We start from the raw sequence: 25,818 nt of genomic DNA on the forward strand, positions 1-25,818 counted from the left end.
GACTGTCATATATTGACGGATTGCAATCCAAATGGTTTAAAGAGGTATTTCAGACATCATAGATTGCTGCAAGAACGCGTGAACATTATGAGTCTTGTAAGTTAAAATCGACATGAGTGCATTTTGACAGAGTAAGTAAAGTCATCATTGATCATGTTGCTGGACTTTGGCCAGTTATCAAACCCTATAATTCATAATTAACAGCATGACTCCACCTAGTTTGACTCGAATGCCGATAAAGAATCAAAGTGAAAGAAGTAAAATTCTTCTTTTTTTATTTTCTTTGAAAACGAAAATTGTTGGTTGAATGCTACTTTTAGCTTGCAAGGAAAGTGCCGATATTTGCTGCATGATGACATGCAATTATGGAGCAAAGTTTTGACAGGGTGTATAAATCACATACATGCACGCAAAAACGTCATTGATGAATAGAATAGGAATGACCAGCAAGAGATAGCTTAAATCACAGGGGGAATGACCAATACACCATGTTCCGCACCATTCTTTAGAGAGTACAACACGAGATTTGTATTTGTAGCGATATGCACAACATTAAAATGACGAAGAATTATGATAAACGCACGAATGCCAGGTACATTTCCATCTGAAATGCTGCAATCATGTCTGCAGCAACTTTACAATCGAGTGTAAGTTTCTAGGTCATTGGTGTGATTTATCTACGAACTTCAAGACTTTCGCCACTAACAGTGGCAATATAGGGATAAGAATCAATTTCAACGTTGTCAGGGTCGAGAATTGCGTTTGTGCGAACGGTATCTTTTCTACTCTAAAAAGGTGTTTAACTTGAAGGTCATCTCACAAGTAATTTTCCCAGGACCCTAGCAATCTGATGTAACATTCTAGAATTATCGGCCCGAATTCCTACGACTCTATGATTTTTGGGCAATGTGTGATAAAATCTGCTGTATATTCAGAATACTAGCACGTCATGTGATCTAACGAACAAGAACATATAGATGTGTTCGTACGTGTTACCTGTACCTCTGCCCACAAATGTGAAGCCCCGGCACAGAGCCCACTGAACCGGTGTTCGTCCTAGCTCTTTACATAAGCCTTGTTGTTTGGGTAAGTATTTCTTCATCTTATCAGCCCCTCCACCCAAAAAAATGAAAGGTTCAGGTATGCATATATGGTGACTATTTAGGAATATTTTCAATTTACAAAAACAATAAATTCACTTTGCTTTCGATTTATCTATGCGTCAGTTTATATATACCTTGCTACATGTACTTTGGCCTATTAACTACAGAGCCATTATTATGCAAATTGATCGCAAAATTGACCAAAATATCTTCAAGACATTGAAGAAATGTACAGGCTTAGGGACGAATGTTTTACGTAAATCGAACGCTCTTGAAATTTTCAAAAATGACTACGCTATAAATCCTATAACAAAACAAATAGACACATCCCAAACTTAACAATGCATTCTGTTTTTAGCCTTGGAAGTTGCTGACTTCATGCAATTGCAATTATATTACAGTGGTTTTACCAAACTTGCTAATTACCCAACAAGTTCACTGAGAGATGATATTGAGACTTTGATCGGTAATTGCAAAGACACTGGTGTTATTCACCTCAAACCTTATGCTTGATCTGGCTGCATGAGCGCTCCATTGGGTACACAATGTGTACATAAAGTCACTGATAAGTATAGTAGTGCCATAAACTAATTTATGGCAGGGCTCGGTCCAGTGGACGGCATTCCTCAGTAAAATCAACATATGTAACATGAGTGAACATGAGTTATGAAAAGTTTATTTACCGGTGACCATCACAACTTTAACTGATATGTTTTTGATTTTACGAGATGCATTCATTTTGATATTGGAATGATGAGTTTCTTTAACGTGCAGGCAATGCACAAGCCAGTTCACAGTTCACACCGTACTGTTGATCAGTTTATTTTTTTTTATTTTAAGATATGATTCATGCGGAATTTTCACCAAAATGTCATTGATCCAGGGATTGTGTAATCAGGTTGATTTGACAGCGATTAAAATACTGTGTCAGTCAAGCTCTAAATTGTCACTGGGTTTGCTGCCTTTCGGCTATGAATGCCTATAAATGTGACCAAGAAATGCCAATTCACGGAGATTGTGAAAGTGTAATATTTTCTGTATTTTTTCTTCCTTTAAAATGTATTTGGTGTAAGTCGATTTAGAAAAGTGATTAAAAATTGGAGTAGTGTTAGATAATCGTGAATCGTGTATAAAAAGTAGAAAGTGGGCCTGCATCTTCATTTAGACAAGGACTATTGAAGTTACAAAAATCTTTTTGGCGCAGTAAAACGGATTCAAAACAGATGTGGTAGACAGGTACGTAACCACATGCTAATGGCAAGAACTGATTAGATTTTGGTTAGTGTGGGTTGCATATTAATGAAGTTATTAAACTTTTTTCATTTGATGGTTTCGCTATGGAGACAGTAATGACAGTGTCGACATATATCATGAATTACTGAACAAAATTTCATAAAAATTTTAATTGATGACAATATCAAAAATTATGATGATACTGTGGGTGTCATGTCAATTATCTGCTCATTTGCACATTTAATGAACTTTTGTAATTAGTGATATAACTCCCAAATTCCTACACCAAATTTGATGATACTTGCTAAAAATATTGATCTGATAGATGTCTAATTGTACTAAGAAGCATTGAGCAGTGTCAAGTTTATAAATAGCTCATTTGCACATTTAATGAAGTTTTGTAATTAGGAGTCGCAAATGTAACGCAGTGTTTACACAGTGTGCGTCAGAGGCGGAATAAACTATGAGTGTATCTGTTTATCCAGGAAATCTTAATCCTGACAGCTATATGTGTATGAAAATAGAGCCTGTTAATATTACGGACACACAAAAACAAGAGGGGCAAACAGGTGATGATTTTTGTTCTTCACCAATGTCTCTAACTCGTACATGAAAGTGGTCGTAGCTTGACGCACTTTGAACATAGCTCGTAACAAGGAATCGTTGAGTGCCTTTGGGACATGTAGACCTATAACAGCCACTCATGTAGTTTGTGCATAGTGAAGATTTTTCAGATCAAAAACGTTGATGGAGAGTGGACTGACCTTTCCTACCGTACGATTCAGCACAAAATGTTCACATGGACTATTGATGCAGGGTTACAGTTGATACGTGGTGGTAAATCGTAGTCATATTGACGACTGCTGCGTAAACAATCACTAAATTAACTCTGCAGGCATTTACGAGCCCTGAATATTTTGACCGTTTTTAATCGAAAACCGTCCGTGTACGCGTATCACGGTGGCAAAAACAACACAAGGAATCTGGCGTATGTGCTGACTGAATTACTTTGAACAAAGCAGTTTGAGTTAAAACATCCACATGCCGCACAGTGATCCTTCAGGACTTTGCAGGTTTCTAGACTAAACGACCCCAAACCGACCTGATCTCAGTCAATTGTGCCCTACGTCTACTCTGTCAGGCAACCTTTCACCCTAGACAACTTTATTCCACGAAAGATCTAACTGGCATACCAATGTTGTCCATACCCACTTGTGTCGTGAGTAACAGAGTTGTTGCGTTTCACATTTACTAATAGGACCATTCTCCACCAGAAAGAAGTTAGTTACCTCTACCAATACGTCACAATTTGAAAATTTGTGCCGCCTTCCTCCCAGAAGTTCTCGTATGTTGGCAAATGCCGTTTGGAGATAGGTTTACGCTATGCCATTGGTTACGCGCAGTTAATGGAACCACGGTTACTATTGTCTCGTGGTCGGCAGTGATTCCGTTCACGGATTGCCTCGGATGTATCGGAAGGTCTAATAGAATTTTGTGTCGAATGCATAGCGAAATTGGTCTTCACTTACGACAAATTGATCTCAAAATTTGCCCAAAACCCCATACTAAAACTAAAGTACAGCTAACAAAATTCGGGGACATTGGTGGCGAGAGAAGAAACAAAATCAAAATATTGTAAAAACAATCAAAAATGAACTAAAACGTCAAGGTGAACTACCAAAAAAATTAAAATTTGTAAAACCTTAAGTGCTTTCAATTGAACGAATCTAATTAATCTCAATAAAATACTCATAAAATGATGAAAGTATATGAGAATTTCTACAAACTGGGAATATACTAAATTTACCTCGAAAAATTTCAAACTGTGTATCGTATGAAAAAGATCTTGCCGGGCCACAGGGCAAACCAACAAACGACGACAGAAACAGTGGAATGATCGTTAGGGTGCACGATCGCTTTATAGGTAAGGGTTAGAAGTTTCTGGCGCTGAAATTCCTGAACAGTGCAAAAGACAGGGCGGAATAAGACAATGTGGAAAGCCATGGCTGACTTAAGTGGTCTAATATCATGTTGTCATGAGTATTACACGTACATGTAAATGATTCTACTATCGGCACCGAGTGGACAAGACTAGCCAATCTCCACATAGAGATTGAAGCGCAGTGGGGCAGCAGCGCGGCGTGGATAATTCGAACCAAGCTAAAGGTCTCCGAGTCGTTGACCGCGCCCCCACCAATCTCTGCTGCAGGCAAATTTAAATATTCCAAACTCGGACTTCTTTCAGTCCTGCGCGCGCCCAACTGGCTAAATAAACGTGGCGGAAATAGTAAACGGATAGGAGCAATCCAGCTAGAGATCGCACTTTCCGCACACTGGTAAAAATAATACAATAATAGTCGCGCTAGCAGCTTACTGACTACGCATGCGCAGATTCATAATATACTACGCGAGTAACCGGAAGTGTACCCTACTTTCATGGGCGCCGCCATGTTTTTTTGAGTACTATGAACAAATATGAAACAAATATGAAACGTGCAAAGTATTATTTTATAACATGCCATTTATAAAATATATCTCTTTTATTATTAGCCAGTAAGTGTTATTATCCACCTTGTCGCTGATACAAATTATCGTTAATATCACGCATAAAAAATAGAAAAAGGGAGAAAACTGTCAACTTGCAAGTGGAAGGTGGGCAGTGCGGTGACCATTGCAATGATAATGATGGCACAATACGTCCCTTTTTTAATACAATAGGCTAGCTTATCATGGTAAAAATTGCCAATTTTTGTCCAATATTTTTACACGTTACAGAAAATATATACCTGCACTGCTGCAGGGTTTGACGTCGTGTACGTACGTGAACTGCTTTCATCAGAGGGAAACTGGGCATAGTTGTCATACAAACGTAAATGAAGTAACAAGTACAACAGCAGCATCAGACATGGAACTGTATACAGATGCCAGTGGCATCGGTCACGGCGGCTACTTCATCGGCCACTGGTTCGAAGAACGCTGGAACAGCAACTTGCGTTTAGACTCTCACCCTGCACTCTCTATAGCCTTCCAAGAACTGTATCCGATTGTCATTGCTACGCTCCTGTGGGGCCATCTCTGGGCTTGCAAACACATACTGTTCCACTGTGACAATTCAGCCACCGTCCACATCATCAACAAAGGATGCTCAAAGTCACCCATCATCATGAAATTAATGAGGCGCCTCGTTCTTCTGGCAGCCACACATCACTTCATGTTTCATGCTGAACACATCCCTGGGAAGTTGAACACTATTGCTGACTCTCTGTCTCGTTTTCAGATGCAGCGCTTTCGGGACGAGGCACCACACGCGGATCCAGCCCCTGCCAAGTGCCCTCAGAAGTAATGTTCCACTGAACGAAGCTGTTCCAATCTTCCAACAAGCATCACTAAGCAAGAGGACAATCGGTTCCTATTCATCGGGGTTTCGCGCATGGAAAACTTTCTGCTCGTTGTCAGATGTTCCAGTGAGTTCAACGTCTCTGCCTGATGTGTCTGAAGAGCTTTTAGTCTATTTTGTTTCCCACTGTGCCACCTTCCTTCACCTGAAATTGTCCACTATCAAACTGTATCTAGCGGGAATACGCTCCTATTACATTCGGATAGTTTTCAATCGGATTCGAACCCACAACATACGGCATCAGTCGCCTAGCTGAGAGGCCACTATGAATGGCCATCGCAATCCCCTCGTGTCAGAATACGGCCATCCTCACCCACCTCAAGAATGTTCTCAAGGGGATCCATCGTGTACAAGGCTCAAGCGCAAAACCACGCCTCCCCATTACAGCCGACATTCTCCGGCGCATGTGCAACATCCTCAACGAAGGAGTATTCGGCCCATACGTAGACCTTCTGTTGCAATCGGCATTCCTCCTTGCCTTCTTCGGGTTTCTACGCTGTAGCGAGTTCACATCCACCACCCATAAGTTTAACCCCCAGCGTAACCTCTGCTTTGGGGACGTTACAACCACTGCATCCAAACGGACGAGTCTCCTGTCTGTCAGTACGACTGAAGTCATCAAAACTGACCAATTTTGCCGCGGCTTCAACCTGCGCCTCTTCCCCACGGGTACCGCAATCTGTCCTGTACGGTGGCCCAAAACTACCAGTTCTCCGCACTTAAAGTCTGCGTCGCATTCAATTGTTTTTCTCTCACATAAGTCTCCGCATTCAAAGTCTGCGTCGCATTCAATTTTTTTTCTCTCACATATGTCTCCGCATCCGAAGTCTGCGTCGCATTCAATTTTTTTCATCTCACATAATTTTATGTCTCCGCATTCAAAGTCTGCGTCGCATTCAATGTTTTTTCTCTAACATGTCTCCGCATTCAAAGTCTGCATCGCATTCAATTTTTTTCTCTCACATAATTTTATGTCTCCGCATTCAAAGTCTGCGTCGCATTAATTTTTTTCTCTCACATATGTCTCCGCATTTAAAGTCTGCGTCGCATTAAATTTTTATTCTCTCACATAATTTTATGTCTCCGCATTCAAAGTCTGCGTCGCATTCAATTTTTTTTCTCTGACATAATTTTATGTCTCCGCATTCAAAGTCTGCGTCGCATTCAATGTTTTTTCTCTCACATATGTCTCCGCATTCAAAGTCTGCGTCGCATTCAATTTTTTTTCTCTCATATAATTTTATGTCTCCGCATTCAAAGTCTGCGTCGCATTCAATTTTTTTTCTCTCACATATGTCTCCACATTCTAAGTCTGCATCGCATTCAATTGTTTCTCTCTCACATATGTCTCCGCATTTAAAGTCTGCATCGCATTCAATTGTTTTTCTCTCACATATGTCTCCGCATTCAAAGTCTGCATCGCATTCAATTGTTTTTCTCTCACATATGTGTCCGCATTCAAAGTCTGCGTCGCATTCAATTGTTTTTCTCTCACATATGTCTCCGCATTCAAAGTCTGCGTCGCATTCAATTATTTCTCTCTTCGACGATGGGCGTCGCAGTCAGTGATTTTGTCACCAACACATGAGGGCGCTGGCAAGTTTTTTGAGCGTGACCCTCGCTCTATGACCCATGAATTGCATCCGGAAAAAGTATCACTCTTTCAGTGTTCGTGATCGCGTAAAGCTCATTGATTTCGAAGGTAAGTGACAAAGTTATTCATTGTATTGTAAGCTTATGGGGTTAATGATCTTGCCACCGTCTAGCCCTGGATGTATTGGCAGTTGTGGGACGGGCTGCCATTTTACATTTGGACGCTCATGTGGGACCCATACTCCATAGTATGCGTCCATACTGGTGAGCAGCGTACCCCCTTGGCTAGATCATTAACCCCATAAGCTTACAATACAATGAATATCTTTGTCACTTACCTTCAAAAATGAGCTTTTCGCGATCACGAACACTAAAAGAGTGATACTTTTTCCGGATGCAATCATTGGTCATGGAGCGAGGGTCACGCTCACCAAAACTTGCCAGCGCCTTCATGTGTTGGTGACAAAATCATTGACTGCGACGGCCATCCACAGGCGGCCCAATCACTATTAATAAAGCTTATTTTGAGTTTTTCTAAGTTTTCTCTGTCACTGTCAGTCCCTCTCCTTTTCTTCATGCTCTGACTGATCGTAGTAAATACAATAAATGACTATATAGCCTAATCTAGCCTCTTGACTCTTTATTTATTTTACACCCCATTACAAGGATGTTTATCTCTCATATACACATCTTCTAATTAATTAGTCAACACGACTAATTATGCTAATCCGTGGACTTATCAAGGTTGGTTAACATTGGAAAGATAGAGATGTAAATGAAAAAGGAGCTTTAGTAACCTTTCCTATCTTTCGCGATGTTGACTAACCTATAAAATCCCTGATAACTCCACGGATTAACATAATTAGTCTTGTTGACTAATTAATTACAAGATTTGTGTATATGAGAGATAAACGTCCTTGTAATGGGGTGTAAAATAAAGAGTCAAGAGGCTAGGTTAGGCTATAAAGTAATTTCTTTTTATTTACTACGATCAGTCAGAGCATGAAGAAACAAGAACTGATAGAGAAAACTGAGAAAAACTCAATAATAAGCTTATTGATAGTGTTTGGGCCGCCTGTGGCCCATCTAGGAGAGAAACGATTGAATGCGACGCAGACTTTGAATGCAGAGACATATGTGAGAGAAAAAACGTTGAATGCGACGCAGACTTTGAATGCAGAGACATATGTAAGAGAAAAAAATTAAATGCGACGCAGACTTTGAATGCGGAGATATATGTGAGAGAAAAAACATTGAATGCGACGCAGACTTTGAATGCGGAGACATAAAATTATGTGAGAGAAAAACAATTGAATGCGACGCAGACTTTGAATGCGGACACATATGTGAGAGAAAAACAATTGAATGCGACGCAGACTTTGAATGCGGAGACATATGTGAGAGAAAAAACTTGAATGCGACGCAGACTTTGAATGCGGAGACATATGTGAGAGAAAAAAATTGAATGCGACGCAGACTTTGAATGCGGAGACATAAAATTATGTGAGAGAGAAAAAATTGAATGCGGCGCAGACTTTGAATGCGGAGACATATGTGAGAGAAAAACAATTGAATGCGACGCAGACTTTGAATGCGGAGACATATGTGAGAGAAAAAAGCTTGAATGCGACGCAGACTTTGAATGCAGAGACATATGTGAGAGAAAAAACATTGAATGCGACGCAGACTTTGAATGCGGAGACATAAAATATGTGAGAGAGAAAAAATTGAATGCGACGCAGACTTTAAATGCGGAGAACAGGTAGTTTTGGGCCACCGTAGTCCTGTTTCCGCACTACTCCGTTTCATGTCTGTCCGTCAAGCTATGTGTCCAAGTGCATCCGAACCCTTTTTCCTCCTGCCAGAAAGAACACCTTTAGACCGCAACACGTTCACAACATTTCTGCGGACTGTTTTATCACTTATCGGCCTTCGACCGGATTTCTTCGCCGGCCATTTCTTCCGCATTGGAGCAGCCACTTCAGCCGCAGCATCACAAATTCCAGACCACCTGATCCAGACATTGGGCAGATGGTCCAGCAACTGCTATCGACTTTACATAAGAACATCAGAAACTTCCTTGCGTCATGCTTTTCAACGGCTAGCCTCCTAATTCTCATGGCGCCACCCTGTTTAATTCTGGACTCACTGGGTGCACACTCAAACATTTTTAACGGCTGCCTATTCGTCATTGCAAGTCAGCCTCATTCCATTGCATTATGACTCACACGTTACATGTCTCGTCGTGTTCCACGTCTGTGTTCTATCACCTAACGTTCCTACATATATGTGTTTTTCCACCTGGGTTCGCACAGTTTACCTGTCCCCCAGGACCCCCTCCCCCAAGCCGTATCATCACCACGGTGATCCCTTGGGCGCGAGAACCTTGTCTTCGTTCAATGTTTCCACCCGGGCTCGTACAGTTTACCTGTCCCCGGGACCCCAAGCCGTATCACCACCGCGGTGATCCCTTGGGCGCGAGAACCTCGTCTTCGTTACATGTTTCCACCCAGGCTCGCACAGTTTACCTGTCCCCCGGGACCCCCTCCCCCAAGCCGTATCACCACCGCGGTGATCCCTTGGGCGCGAGAACCTCGTCTCCGTTCATCATGTTTCCACCCGGGCTCGCACAGTTTACCTGTCCCCCGGGACCCCCTCCCCTCAAGCCGTATCACCACCACGGTGATCCCTTTGGGTGCGAGAACCTCGTCTCTGTTCATCATGTTTCCACCTGGGCTCGTACAGTTTACCTGTCCCCCAGGACCCCCTCCCCCAGGCCGTATCACCACCGGGTGTTCCCCTTGGTGCGGGAACCCTTTACTAACATCATTCTCAATTTCTTCCCTCCTTTTGGGGGTCACTTCAGTCATACTTCCTTCGTTTGGGCTTTGGATTCCATCCTGACCCCCATTTCTCGGGAATTCCACTCCTTTCCCATATTGCGGCCTCTCAGGATGGATTCATCATCAAGGTCATTCAGACCTTGACCCCAAGGGACCTCAAGAGATCTGCGAGAGCACTAGTTCTATGCCCTTTACTGCTTTACATTTGCCGTTTCATTTTGTGCTTTATTCTATACTTTGTTGGCGTTACGTTCTCCTTTTTGCAATAAACCCTCCTGTCTTTCCTCAACTTAGCGGTGGTGTGTTCACAAAGTGGAATCTGTGTTTTATCACAGTGTTTTTTGTGATTACACCTAGCTATTTGCCTTCCTTACATCTTCACTGTCGTCCCCTTAGCCAATCGGCTCTTCTACCCATGACTGTTATCAATCCTCCTTCCCAGCCAATCAGCCACGTTTGCACACGACACTTCATAATCAAGCCTTTGTCTCATCGCTCCCATTCATTCATTCATTCATTCATTCAGCCGCTGAGTTCATGCCATACCAGCTCAGCCTATCCCACCACCATCCCCTGTCTCCTCCTCTCTTTTTCCCTTTCTTTCAAGTGTCCGGGCTTTGGATTCCATCCTGACCCTTATTTCTCGGAATTCTACTCCTTTCCCACATTGCGGCCTCTCAGGATGGATTCATCATCAAGGTCATTCAGACCTTGACCCCAAGGTCACCAATGACCGTTGCCCTGTTGCTTGACTGAAGGGGCCCTCTCCCATATTCTTCCTCATATTTTATTGTAGGTTAGTTTGCTACTTCTATTTTGACTGTTTTGTATTGTAAGTTTTGATAGTACTTAGTTTGAGATCTGCGAGGGCACTAGTTCTATGCCCTTTACTGCTTTATATTGCCGTTTCATTTTGTGCTTTATTCTATACTTTGTTGGCGTTACATTCTCCTTTTTGCAATAAACCCTCCTGTCTTTCCTCAACTTAGCGGTGGTGTGTTCACAAATCAATACAAATAACATTGCCAATCTTAACCCTGGCGAGACACAAAGGGCTGAGCCCTATATAATATTACACTAATAAAAATAATAAATAACCTGCTAAAACTTTGGTAATCGCGTCTGCAAAACTGACAGCCGCTTGGGCATACATTTTGATTCATCAATTTACATCCCTGTAACCTAGAGCAAGGTCTATGTTTTGCAAGTGTTCATGGAATCGAGGATCGATATTGAAACTAGTGTACTATTCATTTATCTAATTTTTTTTGGTTCGAAGTATTATTTATAAAAAAGACAGAAAATGTATATCATGGAAAACGCGCAATACCAAAAAAGTTGGTGAAAACCGTCGCCTGTGGCAGAGAGTAGCGTGGCTACTGCTGAGACTCCCCAGCTAGGTTATAATTTTCCATGGCGCTACAATCTCTGTACGGAGATTGAAGACTAGCCTGAAATTCTAATAAAGAACTAGAGCAAACCAATACGACTAGCACCCAGTTCATTGAAAAGTTTTCGAAGGGGGATAAGATAATAAGTAATGTTAGCCAGTCAAATTTTTGTAGTTATAATTCAAATACCCAAGGAAAGACAGGACACAAAATGACAACATAAGATCATGTTTTACTCTCTACAGTATTTATTCCCCTTCAAGTCTCTCCGGCATGGGCATATCAGTTTACTCAGTGGAGGAGCTGCCTGCTGAGTTTGATTCCTTATCAGTCTTCAGACAATAAAACAGCCTTAGGTAATTTGGTGTGCCAATTACTCTGACGTCTGCTGTAGTTGCATATTGTCTCAGAATTTCAGTTTGCATCAACTGGGCTGAATCAACATAAAGTGGTCATGGGTGTAACAAGTTGTGATGTGCATTTAAGGTGGAGCTGCATGTTGCCAAAACAGTTTTTTCAAAGCAGTATTTTTCATCAAAGACGACAAGAAAACCCCTTCGACTCTATATTTTCAGAAAGAGAGACTCTGAAGTTTAGTATGGTAGCATTAGTTTACTGTAAGGATGAAGTTGGTGTATATTTGGGACAAAAAACCTCAATTTTGCGAGATTATTAGTTTCTCAGACGCTTGGCCCCTGTTCATTACAACATCCGGGAATCTCAGCTGGAGTCTGCTGCCGTTTACTTACTGCCGTTTGCAGTTTAACCTCTACCGGACATCAGTCAGACGTTGCTTACTTTTAGCATAAATCATATAGGCTGACATCACAGAATGTTCAACCAATGAGCGCTTGGCAACCTCTACCTGATGACCCTAACAGAGGTCAAACTTCAGCTATATGGTTTATGATACTAAGTCAACGGCAGCAGACTCCAGCTTAGATTCCCGGATGTTGCCATAAACAGAGGCCAAGAGTCTGAGAAACTGCGTTTCCAGAGTTTGCACAACATTTTAATAGCGATAGCTTCACAAGGCGACAATTGAAATGAAAAAAAAAATGATATTAAGAGTGTCCAAGAGTGTCCCATTTTGAATTTTTAAACAATATGCTAGACTATAAATGTCCAAGATCTCTCTCTGCATGGGCTTTATCTGCTGTCAACGAATGATTAATGGTGTGAAGGTCGCCTCCTGTTTCTGGGTACAATCAAAATTCTACTCTTATTCTACTCTTAATCTTTCTTCTTCTAGGTTGCTGTGTTTCCAAATACGTAAAATGCCCTCTCATTTTGTGTATTTTTTCAAAGTTTATATATCCTGCTTCAAGAGTGTCCATGCCATGGGCGAAACGTTTTAGGCGAGGTATGAGCTTCGATACATTGTTTAACTTGAATAAAGATGTTTTCTTATCATGCCGATTGTTATTCTTACCTAAGTTTTTAATGATTTTCTGGGCGGACAAGGTCAGTGGTAGCAACTTAAAGACTATTCGGAGACTCTTCCTCTATTGTTTTAAGTTTGGTTCCGTTGTCTTTGTTGAGACCATGGCGCTGTCGTTATATCAATGTTAGGTTTATTTTTGACGAGGCATAAAATATCCTATGCGTATGGATTCGGCCAACGGAGAATATAAATCGGGAGGAGAGACTAAAACAGCGAACGGTTCCGGCATAGGCCATCGTCAGCCGCGTTGCTAAAGAAGGGCTATATAAAAATATTAGTTCCCTTGAACTTGTGCAGCTTTTAAGCTTTTTTTGTGTTTTACTCAATTTTATTCCCAAACACAGCCGTGGTGTAGTTCATGTATTTTCGGTTGTGCTGTTCTGTATGTTTCAAGAACACATGAATCGTATATGCATTTAAATGAAAACTTGTAATTTGAGATAATAATATTAGTGGTATAATTCAGACAAGTTACTGAGTACGCTATACACAGTCCAGTTGATGCTTGATCGGATTATAACCAACGACATACAGTACCAAATCACCTAGCGAAGACATCACTGTCAAAACCGCTCGGCCTGATCAGCATCATAATAAAGATTGGTTCAATAACCAATTTACGCTGTCAACAATTTTTCTTACTGCGAACTCCCACCCCGCATGCTGTAGCGTTCAGGAAGCACTCCAATGAACGTACTGTCTATCAAACATATCAAACAAACTTTATCAAAGAAATAACTACATCACAAGAATGGGCGTATGGCAGCCTTTGGGGCAATATGCCCACCAGCTGAACGAGCAACCCAAGGCAAGGAAGAAAAATTGTCTGAATTTCAATTCGTTTCCAAATAGAGTGGTATTTGTGTTGCTTTAATACACCACCGTAAGGACGCGTTGACCGAACAGCAAAGCTAACAAAACCTGAGTCAATCTTGTTGTTTGATTTTGGCCAGTATCCAAAAAGCACCAGCTATAATGAGCCACGATAAGCCCCATGACACAAGCTGGTACTAGTCAAATGCTTATAAAGAGAAAGTGTAAGAAGAAGCATTCTCATTTTCCTCGACAAGGAAATTTTATTGTGCTGACCGATTCGAAGTCAATGTCGCTCGGTACTTGGAGGGACAGAGTCGAAATTAGCTGAATGATGAATGTTATTATGGAGAAGTCCCTGGACAGGGCGACAGTATGGATTATATACTCGAGAGCGAATGACGTCAAGGAAAAAAAAAAGAATAATTAAATAGCAAAGTTCAGAAAAATGTTACTTTAATCACGCGACGTTCAAAGCAAATATGACCACTGCACCATGTTTCGTTCCACAAAACTGACACTGTTAACCATTGCGATACACGGTTGGTTAAGATAATGGCAGTTGCGCTTTGGCGAGTGATGTTTAGGTCTTCTAGCCAAATTGCACGGCTGTAAGAATTTGAACTCAGAGAAGCACCACCTTTCAACAGCGCTCTATGCCTCGCTCTCCGTGCGTTTTATCATATATGCTCTGATCAGTGGCAAGGATCTGCCTGAAATAGATAAAGAACAAGTTTGATTAATTATGCGTTGTAACACGAGGGGGCGTAACCTCCACGTGTTACAAATTAACGCATAATCGACCAAATGAGTTTATCATCTCACTTATCACACGACTGTGTGGCCATGGTCACACCATCACATAATCCGTTGAAACAACGCAAACAAGATTAATGTTTTTACTACCAATATCAGATAACTACCTGGCTTTTTGTCTTCATAAGCTTCCTTCAACGGCATGCTAAACGCTCTTGAATACCCATTACCCGGTTACAGGGCTTTAGCGCCTATTGGTGTACAAGCAGTGCAAAATTGCAAGTAATTATTTATAAGACGTTAACTTTGCCATATCTCCACAACAGTATCAGCAGCGCCATTTTATTCAGAAAAAAAGCGAAAATGCCCTTAATACCAAATAACGTCCTCCATTGCACTTGAACCATTGTTGTTGTTGTTGTCGTCGTTAATAACTTCTTCAAGTCCCTTCTCTGTTCTAAAGGAACATCTCGCTGTTTTAGCCGGAGTCTCGTCGTTCTCTGACCACCCGCCATTGTTTCAGAGTTGCAGACTACACTAAACGTTCAGTCACGTTACGGGTCACCTTTTACAAAGACTACTTCTCTAGGGAAATATTCTTCAAGGTAGTGTGCACCTTGAAAGAGAGTGAATTCTACTAAAAATTTATTTAACGAATCTTTGATGCTGGCATCCCTATGTTATCATCATGGATAAAAATATGATTTTCGATATGATTTTAAGACGGTTAAAACTTTTCTTACAACAAGAGCTTTAAAATAACTTCACACAAGAGGTAGATTAGAAAAGAATTGTAAAAGTTTGAGAGTCCTAATATCTGTCCCCGAGGTTTCGTCTACTTTAAAGCGCAGTGGTCGTCGCGCTGCGCATGCGCGATTTTTTTGTTGATAAACATAAATGTTTGTAAACATGAGTCTTCTCAACTTCAATCGGAGTGAGATGGGAGCGGTCCCTTACTTTGTTAACGCCTTTGTAAGACTCAACATCATGTAGTAGTACAATATTAAGATCGGAAACGAACTTCAGTGGTGTATTTCTATCTATAAACTCATGTAAGGCTACGAACATTGAGACACTGCACATTATGTCGCTGACCTGAGTTTACTGCATGCAGTCACAGTGAACAAATGGGTTTGATCCGCTACGGTAACGCTGGTTGTACAAAATGATATGTACAGCACAGTAAAAATGCATCACTAAAATGATTAACACTGTATATATATATATATATATATATATATATATATATATATATATATATATATATATATATATATATATATATATATATATATATATATATATATATATATATATATATGTAGACCAGCAACAAGCACAATGCCTAACACAAACATTACACTCAAGACCATGATCGGCAAGCCAGAGCAGGACACGGGAGATTCTGTTGCTTCGATAAGGGAGAAGGTCACCGCGTTGACGCGCACGGATATAAGAGAATCCGGTCCCAAAACCAGCTGCACAACGTACCGGCACCCGACGACTTGGTCCACGCCCCACTGTTGATTACCATTTCTTACTTCTTCTAGTAATACGTGGCAAGAAATAGTCAAATGACAGGACACAATAGACAAAACGAGCGGGTTTTCGCAGCATATGGCAGGAAAATTGCATGGCCACACATAGGGACGTATTGAGAGATTCTGTGCACGGTCATGGCAGAGATCCAACGGCTAGCTAGTGTAGGCCTACCGGTGCTACGCAAACTTCGTTGTTGTACCTGCTGATTGCCGGGTAGGTATGAATCCTCTTTCAATTGAGATAACTCCCACATAACAGAAGACCTATGAAAGGTCCTTCGCTTGACTTGATACCTGTACTCGGAATTCTCGTTTGTACGCCTAACGGGCTAAACTTCGTAGTGGAGTTGGATTCTCAATAGCCGAGTGTAGCGCGCCATTTACCCGCTACTCTTGACACCGACGTTCATGCAGACCTGTAGATTTCTGTAGCGTGCGTTTTTGTCAATTGTACTCCTGTTTGGCCTCTTGAAATGAAAGTTCTCGTCCTTGCTAGCGATGTCGTAGACCAGAGCCCGGTCATTGATAGTCTGTTGGCATATACACGTGTACGGGTAAGTGTTTAGCTCCATGGCTCGAGCGAGCCCCATTCAACTGATTCAAGAAAATCATGATCAAATGTGATCTCAATCAAGCGTGTAATTACTGTTCAATATTCAGCAGATATTTAACTTTGATTGACCTTAAGCTTTTATTGGGTGTTAGATTTGATAAGTTGGTATGCTTGTGACAATTCAGCTGCCATATCAGCGGCAATATCGCAAACATAATAATCAACCCGAAACCTCATACAGCATTCTCGGATATGTTGTCAACAAGGGGGGACCCCCTCAGGAGCATGCGCAGCGCGACGACCACTGCGCTTTAATTAAAATAAACCCTCTGTCCTTACTTTTTTGAGCCAGTGAGGCTAGACGTACCTATTTTCTGGTGACATCACGTGTTCTGGTGGATCACGACAAAGGAGCATGAGGCGATATAGAGATGGTGCTAAGCAATTTGCAACTGAAGGACTAGTATTTAGACAAAACTTCAATGCGCAATAATCAGGTCACGTGGTGCACCGTCGCATGCAGTGCACTTACATGTATTCATATAAAAGAAGTGGAAAAGTAGCAGCCTACAGACCAACATCGTCGTAAATCACGTGCCCCTTTACGGCAACAGCTTGGCGTTACCCGCTTGATTTTTGCGTGGGTCGCGGAGTGGAAATCATGCGCTGGCTCGCGGGAATGACAGACCAACATCTCTTAAAGATCGTTACAAAGGAGTTCTTTCAACATTTAAAGGAGAAACTAAACTAGGGTGCTGTTCACTTAATGTCTACAAATCAAAATGTTTTTAGAATACCAATAAGCCTACAACATAAGATGATCCTTATCACTTCTTTTTATAAAGTTAAATGAAATCAAACGATATAGCGTCGCTATGACTGAAGGAATTTGTGGGACAATTTAACTTGCTGATCGCCTGATGACTTTCTTGTTGACATTTTATGTTCAATTCATGTTTAGCGTATCACTCGCCAAAGTAACGTATATGGAAGGGACGCGACAAATTTTTCTGTAACTAGTGTTTTCAGACATTAGATTACCCTTACAAAACATGGGTGACCCCTCACGTCGCCTGGACTAAGCTACTAAAACCATGATATCATGGTATCTTTTAGGAAATGAACAACAGAAGGCTTGGGCCATTGGTAAGCAATTTCTAATTACGTCAACTGCATGGTTGGCAATTTTAAAAAGTAAAATCCAAGTTCGATTTCATTATCTTTAAATTATTGTACCAGGGTTTCAATGAAAACTTTTCTCTCACTTCAAGATAGAATGTTGAAAAAACTACCGACACCTGCGATAAATCCATAGAATGATTTTCTGAACTTTGTGTTTCGCTGTTGCTCAGATCGTGGTCATGTCATGCCATGATCTTTACATTTCACATGGTGCCCTTTGTCACACTGCTGTTAAACGCTTACTCTAGCTTCGGGCATCAGTAAATCATTTGTGATAACATGTCAGGTCAAGCATTTCCATGCAAATACTGGCCAAACAAAAGACTGTATCGTAAGCGTGTAAGATTGATAAGATTTTCTAAAGGCAATACTCGTATTCCCTTATGCTTCAATTGGTACAAAAATTACAGTAGAAATGCTCTTCTCACATTAAAGATGTTGTATTCACGCCATGAAGAGTAAATTTTGGAGAGAACTTCAACTTTGCAGTTCAGGTTGTTAGACTATTACCTTAAGAATGGTTATCTACTGGTCAAAGACACTTGCAGAATAGACATTAAAACGAAAGTGGGGGTTCAAATATGTACTGGGAACATTCGCTTCTCGAAAAAAGTTTCTGTTATTATTTTTGTATGTCGTTTTTAAATATTCACATGGATTATTTGAGTCCTGAACACCCTTTATAAATATTTATATAATTCTATATAATTCTATGAGTATCCCATCATCATGGTCAAATCGAACGATAACATACTGATTTTCGATTATTAATGAAAGAAGGTCGTAGCCAGAATAATCTAGATTTAAACACTTCATGACAATTATTTTCTTTTCTTTAGCAGACTCCTCCACAAGCTCCCATGCTTGTCCTGAAAATTCGCCTTTTCCAAACAAAAAAAATAAATATGTATTGTTCTTGCGGGAGCGCCTATTTGAAGGTAGGGTTGCCAGTAGCTTTACAGACAGCAGGGGGTTAATTATTTTCGCCTTTTAACTCCAGTCTGATAAATCTACTCTTTGGCTAGTCTACCGCACAGTTAAATTCTTCAGTAAAATAGGACAGTGTATGAATTAACCATCTTAGCGAATCCCTGTCATTTGTTCAATACACTTATATACACACCTGTAATACCTCTTGGTTAACTCCTCATTAGTATTAATATCGAGAGCCATTACACCGACACACCCATTGAGAGCAGTCAGCATAGTTTAAATGCTGGTAATTGTCTGGTCCTGGACGGAAAATTCAGGATATTCTCTCAGGTGAGTATATTCAGCATGTGATCAATGATATCGTAGAGAAGGGATTTCCTTCTTCGTGCTCATTATAGTTTTCCTGGTGGTGTAAAGTGAGAGAAAGGTTGAGCTCAGCGTCATACCTTGATCTGTTTTTTTGAAATTAGACAAAAATAAATCGTACACCAAGTTGTACGACAAAAGGAACGATTTTGAAATCACTGACTTTTCCTACTTGACCAGTAATATTCCGACCTGTCCAGCTTATGGTTTGTAAATTTCATAACTCCCGAGATACTGTAGAGCTTGTGATCCATATGAAGACTTTCGAGTGAGACAGAGTTTTCTAGAGCCGATGAGACAGGTATTTTCACGAAGTAGGTTTCAAAGATCATTGAAGAAGTTCTACGGTAGATATGGAGATCTTATATCAAAATATGACAAATCTCACTCGGATGATGAGATACAGTACTCCTGACTTTGAATCACAATTTGGAAACTAGCAGAATTACCATAAAACTGCTTTTTTAACTTTTTTGTTCAATTTTGACGGGCGTGGCATACTAACAGGGACCGCTTACCTATTCCTGACCCCTGGTACCATGACTTCGCTACTTGTTCGAGATTGCTATTGATTTTGTCAGTTTGTAGTTGTTGTTGTTGTTGTTTCTGCTAATGCTGCTGTTGTTTTGTCTTGGACCTGGTGATTTACCAGCCTTGAATGATAAGGATTGCTGCAATTGATTTGATGCCGCATTTTGTAAAATTTACGTGCACAAAACGAAAGTTGGAATCCATCCAGGTGACTCCATATTGAAAATGGTTGCTAGATCTTAAGGAGATAGTCAACAAAACTCTTTTGTATACGTTAGGTATCTATATAGACAATCCAGCTAGAAAATCATTTGACTTTGACACATGGAAAAGAATTCATGGGATTACAAAAGGTGAAATGAAAATAGGTCACCATTCTGGGGAAGTGTGAACGTCAATAGTCTTTATAGAAGTCGTCGGCGATAATCAGATTTTTGTAGGAATGAAAGTTACTTTAGTCTAGATTTTACGAAAATCACTCCTCAATGCGAAAAATATACGATATTTGACAGATTTTCTTATAATATTATCTACAGAAAAATGTCTATGGAGCACGGACTTAAGATGAGCACACACGCACGCACAGTCAATCAATGAATCAATCTTGAATAATAAAGAAATGAGTAGTGAACGTGCGGTAATTTTAAAAACTTAGGAAAAGAGAGGGTGACATTTAGGAAATCAGATAGACGGAAGATACATATAGGGCCACCTCATAATAATAATTGACAGGTCCTCAATGTCATTTATTCACGTGCAATATCTTGAAATTATTGTACGGGTTCCGAAGTTTATCTCGAGCACAATCTGAAATGTTCTGGCCATTGATTCACTCTGGCCTGGCATGACAGGTGAGAACTTTCGTTCTATCAGTAGTCGAAGGCGTTAACTTTGAAAACTCCTGTATTGCCTTGTTTGCATTTTCGAGTGACGTACACACATAGTGCCTTAACACAAGGCAGACAACTCTAATTCAAAATAATCCATGTTGCATATGGTTTTAAGTATCATGTTTGCTTTTATGTGACTCTCACTATTGTTTAAATGAGTGATGCAAATGAATTCAGCACAACCGACAGTGAATTTATGATACAGCGAAAAAAACAACGAAAAACAGACAAACAAACAAAACAAACAAAATAAAGACAAGTCGTTGTATTGTGAGCTCTTTGTAATGCTCTTTACTCTTAAGAATCCATTTTAGTTTTAATTAAGAGGTACAAATGACATTGTGTTAAACGTACATGTAGATTTCATTAAAATAGGCTAAGGTAATAGCAGTACAAAAATTTATAATTGCTACATCACACATTGCAATTAGGAGCGTTCACATAACTGAAAATCTATAACAAATGCGTAAATATGTCAAACGTTTTGTTATCAGAAAAATAAATTATCATTCTCAGAATAGCCATCAACGGCGTTTCTCCAATTTCTTACAGCTACATCACACCAATTTACAATGATTTGAATAGGAACATCTGGGGAGTTAGCGGGCCGGTGAATGATGTACTGACCGGTTTCCATTGTTACCCGGTCCACTGAAGCCACGGAGTCCACGGAGACAATTTGCCCTCCTGGCGTCGGGCAAATTGTCACCTACTCTTGGGCAAATAAACCCATGTATTCAGGCAATAATATATAATAACTACCAAGTCGTAGTAATCATTTTAAATTACTATGCTTGCACATATTTTTTCTCTTTCACTTTTTAGGTCATTCGTTCTCACGTGAGGAGCACATACAATGGATGGTCAGTCAATGACCCCTCGTACCACCTGTGGTGAGAACCTGAAAGAATTTGTGAGCAGAGAACCAAAGGTATCCAAAATCTCCATAAAAGCATATTTTTGCCAGTGTGGAATCAACAGACAAACCTATTTCTATATATGAGCTCAGTTAAAAATTAGCCAGACAGGGAAACATTTGTTGTCCTTGTCCTCCCGCCCCCATGCTTGTCCTGTGACAGTTACCTTTTCAGGGAAGAATTCAAAAGAAAAGACGACCTAAGGTAGCCGTCATTATTTACGGCCTGGGGGAGGGTCGGAGGAATTTCAGCGGAAACTTCGAAATTTTGAGTAACCCCTTGTCAACCATAATGAATTTGATTAACCCCCTCTGTAACTAAGAAATTTTGACTGCCTCCCCCTCCCCAACTCAGAAAAGTTGGATACCAATATTTGTAAAATTTACAAAATACATGAACAGCAACAGGTAAAGACCTTTCAAATGCCGAGGTAACCTGCTAGATTATCGTTGGTTATCTCATTACGATTGAAAAGGGTAAAACCAACAAAAAGAAATTCAAAGTGACAACAAAATGCAGATATAACCATATAATATTGTTTAATTTAGATGGGTATCATGACAGGGTTTTCACTAGGATATCTGACTGGGGAGAATTCGAAAGTACATGGCGGAGAACATGCGAGAGGCTTAGTGGAAAAGTGTCAGAGGAGGCTGTCTTCTATCTTGCTTTGAAAGTTTGAGAAATTGATGTGTGCAATCTTGCAGCAGTATCGTGCAATCTGAGAAGTGTTTTTAATTTGTTTTTTCACTAAGTAAAACTGTTAGAATACCCCAAGGGAGAGAGCACGAGAGGGGATACCCCTCTCGTATTGAACATTTTTAGAAATTGATGCGTGTAATGGTGCAATCTGAGAGGTGTTTCAATTTACTTTGCACCCGGTAAAACTGTTTGAAAATGACATGGAAATCAGATAGCTTTATTGTATGATCAGTGTTTGAGTCACAATATTCAAATACTGAACAATGACAATACATTTTGTAAAAAACAGTTCTCAGTTTGCCTGAGATGGAAGACCAAAGAATATACAGGCATTGGAAATATGTGACCTTTTTATGTCAAAATTGTTACTGAACTGAAGTCAATTAAAATTTATATTCTGTGATAATAAAGAATGAATTCACAACAGTTAAGTTTTGTCCTAGATCCTGTGAAAAATTTGAGAAACTGATTTATGCAACGGTGCGGTCTGGTACAATCTGAGAGGTGTTTTCAATTTGTCTTTTACAAGTAAAACTGTCAGAACACCCAAAGGGGAGATCACGAGAAGGGATGTGCCCCCTCTTGCACAAAAAATTTGAGAAATTCATGTGTGAAATGGTGCAATCTGAGAGGTATTTCAACTGATTTTGCACAAAAAAAATCGTGTAACCCCATTCTTTCTGTCCACATTTTGAGCAACCCCCCTAAAAGTTTTCAATTTTTTGAGTGAGCCCCTCACATTCCTCTGATTCCCAGGCTATAAATAATTACGGCTCCTTAATGACCACGTTTATCCCAAAATCGACTTATAAAACTTATAAATGATTCAAAACTAAGATACAGTATTGCAAACCGTTTAACATCTTTGGTATGGAGATGAAGCTTTTATAAGTAGATTAATTCAAGTAACCTATGCCTGAATAACAATGGCGCTTTCAGAAAGAGAAAACTTGCTTGACGATGAACTTGTGGCCAAAACAGTTTATAGGAAGATGACAAAAGGAATTGCATAGTTCTAATAATGGTATTGATGAAGGTCACACAGAATACGTAACGTCAACCATTCATTGTTCTTCTCTTGTACAGTGTATAGTGATGCATGGGCCATGGACATGTCTGGATCCTACATTGCGTTCATACAAATAAAGAACGACTATGTTATACAAAGGAGAACAAACAATACTTGAATGATAACGATTGCTGGAATTGATTTGATGTCATATAGATATAATCATTTTAGCGTCAAGTGTCTTTGACGTATATTCATTACAACTGTCATGTTCATTCTCTGACAGGTATTTCAAGACCCAATTCACGGAACCGTTGAGCTAGATCCTGTGTACATGGTCATTATCGACAAGCCAGAGTTCCAACGTTTGAGGGAGATAAAACAGCTTGGAACAGTCAGCTTTGTATATCCGGGTGCTGTCCACACACGATTTGAGCACAGTATAGGGTAACACATTACTTTCATAGTATTGGTAATGTGGCTTTTTTAATACCAAAGTATCAAGCTTAAAACCCTTTGCCGTTAGCTCATGGTTATTCGTTTTCTGTATTATTTCGTTTTACAGCACATGCTACTTAGCCTTGAGGATGGTCAGGCATTTAAAAGAAAAATATCAAGAAAGTCTGGGAATAACAAAGGAAGAGGAGTTATGCATCGGATTAGCGGCGCTGTGTCATGATTTGGGCAAGTGGCTAGCTGTGAAACGTTTTTATTCTGGTTTTGAGAGTTCAACACTTTTGGAAATTCTTTAATAGCTTTTTAAAATTACATTATGTTTTAAACTTAGTCGTAGCACTAGTAAATTTTATGTATCTCTTCAGGCCATGGTCCATTTTCCCATCTATTTGACGATCAGTTTCTTCCACGATACAAACCTCTTGGATACGAAGATTGGTCTGTAAGTAAGAAGTCTTATTAATTGTGGAAAAATACTTGTTTTCCTTGTGATTTTGGATTCACTTTCAAAATTACCGATAACCAATGATCGACAGGCTACTATTTAATTTACCGCAGCTGAGTTGTAAACCTTCGTTTTCAGCAAAACATGCCCGGTAATGAAATACCACTGCAACGCTAAAAGCGACAGAGCAAACAAGTTTTTTTTCACTCTCACAAGATATTCTTAATCCAAGATTAGACTATGATTAGTCAAAATGTTTTATGCATCATGTAGGTAAAGTAACCCAGTTATTATCTGTATCTGAGTCTTGGCTGTATTGGTTCTTCAGCTAAATAGGTAGATAAATTTAATGGAAACATTTGCAAAATTCTGAGATGAATAAAGAAATTACAGTTTACGGCTTTCTGTCAACATTTTTGAGTCCAAAATTCCATAGCCTATAAACTAGGTCGACCAAATTATAATGCCGCTTTCTAATTTGGAAAAATTTAATTGTAATCTTCTATTGTAATCTTCTAATGTGAAATTATTTCAATTCAGCATGAACTTGGATCCATCAAAATATTTGATGAAATGGTTGATAAGTACAATTTCAGAGGTGTGTTCAGGACTTTTGGCTACGAGATGAATGGTCATGACTTTCATTTGATAAAAGAAATGATATACGGACCACTTGTCAGAAGCGACAACAATGAGGAGAGAGAATACAAAAAGGTAAGCTCGTTTGGTCACCAATGTACAACACCCACTTATGGACTCTTTCGCACCCTTAAAAAACTGGTAGAAAATTCGAAATTGTTTGACGAGATTGGCGCAAACGTAATATTAACAAAATTGTACATTACGCAGACTTGCGTTCAAAAGTACAGTACAACTCAAGAAAAAATTTGGTAATTAATCTCTGAGATTTGTAAAAAGATTTTTTTTCACCGATGAGAACTAATGTTTCGCTTGCAGATCTGTATGTTGGTTTCCTTGCGTAAGCTCAGTCTTTTAACTAAACTGTAAATAAATAGACATCAAATCAGGTCCAATAATCGTTATCATTCAAGGTAAACTATGAAATTTACCAGGTCCAAGGAACATATAGATGATGACAAAGGCAATGGGGCCATCTTGAACCACGAAATAGTGGTGGTACCAGGTGTCCGGAATGGGTAAGCGTACCCTGCCAGCTAGCCGCACCCGTCAAGATTGACCAAAAGCGACAAATTCATTGTTATTTGGTGAATTCACCAAATTACTTTTGTGAGTCAAAATTTGGTATGCTGTCACTCATCATTTGAGAAACAGACAGGTCATATTTGGATACAACATCTCCGTATCTACCGTAGAACTTCTTAAATGATTTCACTAATCTACTTTCTGAGAATCCTTGCCTCACTAACTTTTGAGCTAATAGGCTGTGTCAATATGAATGGCATGCTCTACTGTATCTGAGGAGTTGTGAAATATACACACCATAAGCTGGAGATGACGGTATATTGCTCGACAAAAAGGGAAAGTTTATGATTTCAAAATTGAAATCGTCTCTTTTGTCATACAGCTTAGTATATAGTGTATTATGTCTAATTTCAAACAATACATCTAGGTATGATGCCGAGTCCACACTTTCAGTTGTTTCTTTTATTTCTAAATCATCTGGGTAGATTAGGTGTAGATAATTGGATATACCAGGATTGTTTTAAACTGATGAGATCATCGATATATCTGTGGGTGT

The 25,818-nt window shown here is 39.8% G+C and overlaps 1 protein-coding gene across 1 annotated transcript; it reads left to right on the top strand.

Annotated features, from left to right (window-relative positions):
• The first annotated feature begins 1,011 nt into the window (after positions 1–1,011).
• LOC139136507 (deoxynucleoside triphosphate triphosphohydrolase SAMHD1-like) lies at positions 1,012–23,949 on the top strand. Its single transcript, XM_070704231.1, has 4 exons — positions 1,012–1,086; positions 21,395–21,500; positions 23,484–23,644; positions 23,763–23,949. The coding sequence occupies exons 2-4, from the start codon at positions 21,426–21,428 to the stop codon at positions 23,947–23,949; spliced, it is 423 nt and encodes a 140-aa protein (XP_070560332.1). The 5' UTR covers positions 1,012–1,086; positions 21,395–21,425.
• Positions 23,950–25,818: the final 1,869 nt, after the last annotated feature.

The sequence above is a fragment of the Ptychodera flava genome, chromosome 7 (assembly GCF_041260155.1).
Source record: "Ptychodera flava strain L36383 chromosome 7, AS_Pfla_20210202, whole genome shotgun sequence".
NCBI lineage: Eukaryota > Metazoa > Hemichordata > Enteropneusta > Ptychoderidae > Ptychodera > Ptychodera flava.

Excerpts from the sequence above, each read along its gene's own strand:
- LOC139136507 (XM_070704231.1), top strand. The coding sequence starts at position 21,426 with ATGGATGGTCAGTCAATGACCCCTCGTACCACCTGTGGTGAGAACCTG. Across the intron at positions 21,501-23,483 it reads TTGTGAGCAGAGAACCAAAG|GTATTTCAAGACCCAATTCA; the intron begins GTATCCAAAATC and ends ATTCTCTGACAG. Across the intron at positions 23,645-23,762 it reads CGATTTGAGCACAGTATAGG|CACATGCTACTTAGCCTTGA; the intron begins GTAACACATTAC and ends TTCGTTTTACAG.